Below are 8160 nucleotides of genomic sequence, written 5' to 3'. Positions count from 1 at the left end.
TAAGATACACTTTTACCATCGCCGTGCCGGTGTGAGCGAAGTTATCCAAGATTGAGTTTGAACATTAGTGGCTGGGAGTGGGAGGCTATATATGGGCGACGAGATCTAGCGTCAGTGACGGGCGGCCCTCCCTCTCCTGCCTTGAACTCCCTCGCGCGTCATCCAGCTTGGGGGTCCCGTCGGCATCCACAACACGCTTCCCTAGATTGAGGCACCGACAACCTTCACCAGCGCGCAAGGGGAGAAGGGGAGATACACGGAGAAGCAATGGCGGCGGCCGGCCAGAGTGCTGCGAGCAATTATTCTAGGTCATCCTTGAGTCCCGTCTCCATCTGGTAACCCCCTCCACAAGATCGCAACTCCATCTTCGGATGGAGCTCATATCTCTGCTTATGTTCTTATATTATTGTCTGTCCAAATGTGGAGTAGACCTTAGGATTTTCCCTGGAGTTGTCTGTTTTGGTTTTGATTTGGGTTAGAAGAATTTGGAGGTAAGGTCCATGATGTGTTAGTCTTTTGTTCGGATCTGTATCTAGCGGCAGCAACAATATTTTTGCATATGTCGTTTCCATTTAGACCATGAATTTGCTTACTCATTTGCCTGCGTCTTACAATGAGTACTATATATAGATGGAGGGTTGGTACGTGCAGATAATAGCTCATTTTGAATCTACCAGCACAGGTAAATTGGTGTTAGATTCAGTTTTTTGTCTACATGTGTATCCCCATTTTACCTCCTGATGGTTCTGCTTAGCGACAGCTTGTACGATTGAAATAAGTGTACCCGCGAGCAGAAAGCAAACTTCTGAACTACATGCAAAATTGCAATACCTTTTTATTCTGATTTTAACGAGTAGGGAGCTGGTTTTCCGTGTCGCCAATATGTTGTCATATATGGTCAGCTTTGGTATGTCCCACTAACAACTATAGTTTTTTGCTTTCATAGGGAATTTGTCCATGAAGTCCTCAGCGATGCATGTGTTGGAACTCCCATTGTATGCCGAGGCACTACTCCTTGCATGTGATATTCATAGAAATTCAATGTTTCTATTTTTTGATTTATACACTGATGTATATGCTTCAAACCTCCGACTGATCCCTAAGAGCATAATGCAACCTAACTGACAATAAATTATCTCTAGATCATGTAAATCTAACTTACTAGCAATCTAATGAAACAATTTTCTACCTGCTAGAACATGGATGGGCACATGAAAGTATCTTATAATTTATTGATATACATTCTGCATTAATTTTCTTCCTTACTAAGTAAAGCATTTCATGGTTTCAGATATTGGCGGTTGGTCCAACGGGTGAAAATTAGACAAATGTTAGAGAACTTGGTTGCATTTCCTGACATATTCCTAAATTTTAGGTTTGACATCTGTGAGTCTCGTAAAGGGAGAATATTTATTCAGTGGGAGGCGACGTTCATGTCGACGACGAGACGCATATGGTGACTTCGTCAATTTTAAGATCCAAACCGCCGGCTCAGTCTTCCAAAAATGCTCATAGAGGTAGGATGTACGTGTGTGCATTCCTAGATTAAGTGTATGCACGTGTATATAAGCCTTGTACTGTGTGTCTGTGTTTCTCAAAAGAAATCGACCGATAAATTAATTAACTTTATTAGCAACCTGATAGATACTCTCTAGTTATACACCCCTCCTGTACTCCCCTGTATTTCCCTCTGAACTCCCCTGTGTAACAGATGTAACTTCTGGGTCCTTTGACCCCTTTGCTAATATATTAAAACAGTAGGAGCCTTTCCTACTGTTCAAGGTTCAAAAAAAAAAAAAAAAAAAAAAGATAAATTAATTAACCAGAAACTCCCCGAAGAAGAAGACCGGAGTGAAAACAAGATGGAAATACATTGCTCAAAACGGGCCAGAAGTGCCGACCCAATCTTCTAGGCCCATGTCACCAAAGCCTTGTAGGCCTAGCCTTGCCACCGGGATCTCATTCACATTCACATTCTTAGAAAACGAAAACAGAAAAACAGAGATCTCATTCACGAGCGCAGTTAGGGTTTTCCGCACAGAGCTCGCGCCTCCGCCAAGAACACACCAAGGCCGGAGGAAGCAACACCTCGGTAGCCATGGTCAGCAACACCTCACCTGTCCTTGCCCTCTCCCTTATGACCCTGTTGTGCTTTTCCATTCGTACTGCTCGTACTTGGATCACGGATGCGCTTGGAAATTGTGTCTCGTGCGTTCTAGATCTAGTTTTTGTGTTTGATTCGAGACGGCGCGTTAGTTCGGCGAGAAAGCGTTTCTTCATTGTGGTGCGCTAGGGGTCGGGCTGTGATTCTTTTGTGGAGATTCTGTTTGATTTTGGATGATGTTTACGTTTACTGCTCAGTAATTTTGCTGTGTGCATATTACAGTATGCAAATTTGAGCACTGCCATGTATATGTTGTTAGCTTGTTTAGATATCTCGTAGCTTTTTTGGTTGAGCAAAACCCCTAGTTTCGCAGTAGACTTTGTGTATCGAAATGATTAGAAGTGCATAATGACAGTTGGATAAATGTACCGTGGGGATGAGAGAGAGGGAGGGAGGGAGCCATAGAAAGGCAAATAATGGTTGTGGATACAACTAGAATCAGACATAAAATTAATTTGAATGAAAAATGGATTTTCAGCAAGTTATAATTTAGGAAACGATGCTTGTGATTTGTTAGACAATTATGATTCTTGTATGTCGATTGAACTTTTTCTATACCGAGTTAATAATAAGTAAATTTTGCATCCTTGTTCACATGGTTTTTAACGTGATGTTCTCCTACTTGAGCTAATTTGTCTAGCACTTGATTATTTTAGCCTTGGATATATGCATGGTTCCTGCAATATGAACAAATATTGGATTTAAGCTTCTTGCTAACTTGTACAGAACACCTTAGCTGATTATTTAACTAACTTGTGATGGGATTGGTGCTACTATCCTGACTTTTCTTTCTATGAATATAAATATCTTAAAAGTAAATACAGTTTATTTCTATGCAAAGTGCATGTCATATAGGATGTTACCCTTCAGGTTTCCCCAAAGGATGTGTTTCTCGTCCACTCATTTCTGTGTAGTAAACAAAAGTGACCAATAAGAATTTTTCATTGTTACAAATTAAGCCATTTGAGTTCTTTTGGGATTAAGTATGCTATTTGATTTGTAGGTGAACGTTCCAAAAACCAGGAAGACCTACTGCAAGAACAAGGAGTGCAAGAAGCACACACTTCACAAGGTTACCCAATACAAGAAGGGGAAGGATAGCCTTTCTGCTCAGGGAAAGCGTCGTTATGATCGCAAACAGTCAGGATATGGTGGGCAGACAAAGCCTGTTTTCCACAAGAAGGTTTGTTGCTGATTCCCCCAAGTCCAACAGGATTTGAATGATAATCGTTAGCTGCTTCGTGAACTTTAAGTATTGTTCCTTTGATGCTTCTTTGCCTCTGGTTGTTGCGATTTGCGAATGATACCTACTTAATTTTTTTTTCCTTCTGGTTGTTTGATACTTTGGTTTCTTTCAGGCCAAGACAACAAAGAAGATTGTGCTAAAACTTCAGTGCCAGAGCTGCAAGCACTACTCTCAGCGTGCAATCAAGGTCCTTATATCTCTCCTTTGTTTTCCGCACTAGAGTATTCTACCACTTAGAATCGTATCTGATTTTCTCTTTGCAACCTATCTTCAGAGGTGCAAGCACTTTGAGATCGGTGGAGACAAGAAGGGAAAGGGAACTTCTCTCTTCTAAGCTGATGGTAGCCATGTTGTCCTACATTCAAGTTTCTGCCAGAAGTTACCATTAAGGATGTTTTTCTTTTATTGTGCTAGTGAGATGCATCTGCTGGAATACCTTGTGCTCTGCATGTGTATCAACTGTTCGGTATGATCTTTTCCATACATAGTCTACTGAGTTATATTTCACGCCAGAAGTTCTGAGTTGAAGTGCAATACATGGTTTCTGTTAATCGAGCGTTCTCTTAGCGTTCCTGGTGGTTGAGCAGCAGCTTCTAATGCTTATCTTATCAAGTCGTTTTAGACCCTTTGCAGTTTGCATCCACTGTTGTCTTTCTATCTGGCCTAAAAGCAAGAAGCTATTGTCCCTTGGATTCAAGGCAAGCTAACCATTTCATGTTGTCTGTTTTGGCATCATGAACTAGAATTTCTGCTCAAATACTTTTTTGTTGAGCACCTTCTTGTCTTAAATGTCTAAAACTAGAATTTTGCATTGATCTTAGTTGCCTGGAAATATTTGGGCAGATGGATGAACATGAACATGAAACAAACTTTGCTGTCTTCTATAAAACCAGGCTATGCCTATAGCGTACTCAAAAAGAAAAAAAGGAACACGAAATGAACTAGGGGTTCGGCAGCTTCGTTTGCGGCAAGTAATTCAAAGGTGGATTTTGTCCAGAATGTTTTCTCGGCCAAAGCACATGCATTGAAGCAAGGATTGTTGCTAGCTCAATAGCTAGGATGCAATTGAGTGATCGTTAACTCTGATCTTGTGGAGGCGGTGGTGCTTAGTCCCACGGCATCGCAGCTGCAATTTTCGATGACTGCTACCATTTGTCCATGGGATTTTCGAAAGTCCAGTTTAACTATAGTCATGGGGATTTAAATGTTGTAGCTTATGAATGTATGGTTGGATGATCTATCGGCATCGATTAGAACAACAATTATCAATAAATAACAAGTTATAAAAACGAAGTGAATCGCTGATTGTTTGGGACTGTGGAAAAATAAACCAATTGTGGTTTTCTTTATAGCGGATAACTGCAAACTCTCGTGTGCGTCCACCATTTTACATCATGTGTGTCCCGTTAAGATGGAGCATCATTAAGGTCTAGAGTTCTATAGGACGAAAGGTTCTCATTTAGAAACAAGCACTGCTTTGGTGAGTTCCAGGTCTCTATGCTTAAATATGACCGATCCTCAGTGTGTCTACACAGAGAAGTACATTTGCTAGAGCTAAGAATAATTGTTGAGGGAGATGCTTGGATTCTTCTTTTTTTCAAAGAGGATAAAACCGTTCTCTATGACAAGTGACAAGGGCCAATGAGTTCAGAAGGGTGATTCCGAGTCATTATGATTATTCAGCTCAACTAACTTGAGGTGGTCAGTAAGGGCATCTCCTATAAAACGATCAGGTAGATTGTTGTCTACTTCGGATGATCCGAGATTCGTTTCTGTTTCTGTTTATATAGATGGCAGGGAGTGTACATCGTGGGGGGAGAGGAGAGAGTACATGACGCGTTCGTCTAATACAACTAACTTCAAATCTATCTCTAACACCCACCCTTGACCACAACTTTCTCAAGTTGAGATTAAATCAAAGCTTCTTACAGGAAGTGGTTTTGTAAACCCATCAGCCACTTGATCTCTTGTTGGAATAAACCGTATCTCAAACTGTCTCCTCAATACTCTCTCTGATAAAATGAAAATCTATTTCAATGTGTTTAGCTCTTGCATGAAACATATGTGACAAATATGTAGCTCCCAAATTATCACACCATAAGCATGGTGGCTGCCTCAACTTAACTTCAAGTTCTTAAGAGACTGTACCCACATTATTTTAGTTGTTGCATTGGCCACTGATTTATACTCTGCCTCTGTACTAGACCTGGAAACAGTAGCCTGCTTCTTAGCACTCCAGGAAATCAGATTTGGTCCAAAGAACACAGCAAAACCTCCAGTTGACCTGCGATCATCTGGACAACCAGCCCAAGTAGCATCTGAAAAGGCACTGACCAATGCGGAGCTAGACTTCATGAAAGTAAGTCCCATGCTAAGTGTATGCTTCACATATCTTAATATACGCTTTGCAGCAGTCCAATGTACAGTAGTGGAAGCATGCAGATACTGACACACCTTGTTAACAGCATATGAAATACCAGGACGTGTAAGGGTCAAATACTGAAGTGCACCTACCATACCGCGATAATTGGTGCTATCTTCAGAGCCCAATAAGTCTCCCTCCCTTGCTGTTATCTTTTCTGAAGAAGACAACGGTGTGGGTGAACCTGAACAATTCGTCATACCCACTCTAGCAAGGACATCCTGAGCATATTTTGCCTGATTAAGTACTATGCCATCATCAATTTTGTGAACTTCAATGCACAAGAAATAGTGAAGATCACCTAGGTCCTTCAGAGCAAACTCACCACTGAGAGCCTTTAGTAGAGCATCTGTGGCAGCAGAAGAAAAACTGGCAACTATGATGTCATCAACATAGATCAACATGTATATGGTGATATTGGACTTATCAGATATGAATAGAGATGTATCAGATTTAGACGCAATAAACCCATATTGAATGAGTTGGGAGCTTAGCCGAGAATACCACGCTCTTGGTGCTTGTTTCAGTCCATACAATGCCTTGTCCAATTTGCAAACATAGTTCATCTTCCCCTTGTCTTCATAACCAGGTGGTTGTCGAATATACTCTTCCTATTCAACGACACCATGAAGAAACATTCTTGACATCCAATTGTCGCAAACTCCATCCTCTATAGACAGAAATAGCAAGGACAAGTCGAACTGTAGCAATCTTGACAACTGGACTGAAAGTGTCTTCATAGTCAATACCATAGCGTTGTTTGAATTCTTTAGCAACCAGACGAGCCTTGTAGCGATCAACAGACCCATCAGCTTTGTGTTTAACCTTGTACATCTACCTACAATCAATAACATTAGTACCATGTTTGGGAGGTACAAGTCTCCATGTTTGATTTGTTTGCAATGCCTAAAATTCTTCATCCATAGCTTGTTTCCATCTTGGATCAGACAACGCAGCTTGCAAATCTGTCGGTTCGGTCTTAGTAGTACACATAAGCCATCGAACTGTGCCATCAGAATATTGCTTCGGTCGACGAATACCCTGCGAGGCACGTGTAGCAGGACGCGGAGCAGCTGCAGCCGGGGGCATAGAATGGTTAGGCACAGAGGTTTTGGACAGACCAGCAGCAGCAGAGTCCAGCTGCTGATTGGACGAGGTCCCGTTAGGCGACGCAACAGATCTAGGGGTCCGTGTAGTCGTTCGTGTGTCCGGTGGCGAGGCAGACGCACGCGGGGAAGGTGCCGCAGAGGATCCGGGCGGGTGGGTGGCCGCGTCAGACGCGGCAGACGCGCGCAAGCAGAGAGTCAGGACTGGCAGGGGATCTGCGGGGCGCGCGATCCGAGGATGCCAGATCCGATGAAGATCGCGGCGATCCCGAGGTGGATGGACTGACCGAATCCACCTCGTGTCCAGCGCTGCTGTCTTCTTCCTCTGATATTTCATGTGAACTGTTTTGGCTGTTTTGTGCATCATTTTGCTCCAAATTCTCTTGTGCAACCCTGACTCGACCTGCAGCATCCTAAGGAACAATAAGAGGGGCACTTGAGCCAGGGTTAGTGGCATGTATATTATCATCATGTGGGTCATCAAAATATTCGTTCCCATGCTCAAAATTGTGTAAAGAAGGATCAAGTAACAATATTTCCTTGCGAAGTAAAGCACCAGCATTTGGATGAAGGTGGTGAAAGGGAAACACTATTTCATCAAAGACGACATCTCTAGAAATATACACAAGACTAGTGGCAACTTCAAGGCATTTGACCCCTTTGTGGCGAGGACTATAGCCAAGAAAAACACATTGTTTAGACCGAAAGGTGAGTTTACGTTTGTTGTATGGACGCAAGTTAGGCCAACAGGCACAACCAAAAACTCGAAGAGAATTATAATCAAGTCGTGTTCCTAGAAGACGATGAACAAGAGTATCATTGTTGATGACTTTGCTAGGAAGCATGTTAATGAGATATGTGGCGGTATGAAAAGCTTCATCCCAGAATTTTAGTAGCATATGTGCATGAGCAAGAAGAGCTAGAGCAACTTCCACAATATGGCGATGCTTTCGTTCGGCAGAACCATTTTGTTGGTGAGCATGAGGGCAAGACACATGGTGAGAAATTCCTTGGGATTAGAATAGGGAGTTCAACTTTTCATACTCTCCTCCCCAATCTGACTGAACAGTAAGGATTTTAGAATCAAGTTTGCGTTCAACAAGTTTTTGAAAATTGACAAATGCAGACTAAGCATCAGACTTCTTTTTAAGCAGGTATATCCATGTAAACTTGCTATAATCATCAATAAAGCTTACATAGTAATCATGTCGACCCACATAGG

General features: G+C 42.1%; 1 protein-coding gene across 1 annotated transcript; it reads left to right on the top strand.

Moving 5' to 3' along the window:
• Positions 1–1982: 1982 nt before the first annotated feature.
• On the top strand, positions 1983–3961 carry LOC124674877 (60S ribosomal protein L36a). Its single transcript, XM_047210931.1, has 4 exons — positions 1983–2101; positions 3168–3347; positions 3523–3597; positions 3685–3961. Exons 1-4 carry the CDS (start codon positions 2099–2101, stop codon positions 3742–3744), a joined length of 318 nt encoding a protein of 105 aa, XP_047066887.1. The 5' UTR covers positions 1983–2098; the 3' UTR covers positions 3745–3961.
• The last annotated feature ends 4199 nt before the right edge of the window (positions 3962–8160 follow it).

This window comes from Lolium rigidum, chromosome 7 (assembly GCF_022539505.1).
Source record: "Lolium rigidum isolate FL_2022 chromosome 7, APGP_CSIRO_Lrig_0.1, whole genome shotgun sequence".
Classification (NCBI taxonomy): domain Eukaryota; kingdom Viridiplantae; phylum Streptophyta; class Magnoliopsida; order Poales; family Poaceae; genus Lolium; species Lolium rigidum.
This window is presented reverse-complemented; position numbering and strand designations above follow the sequence as displayed.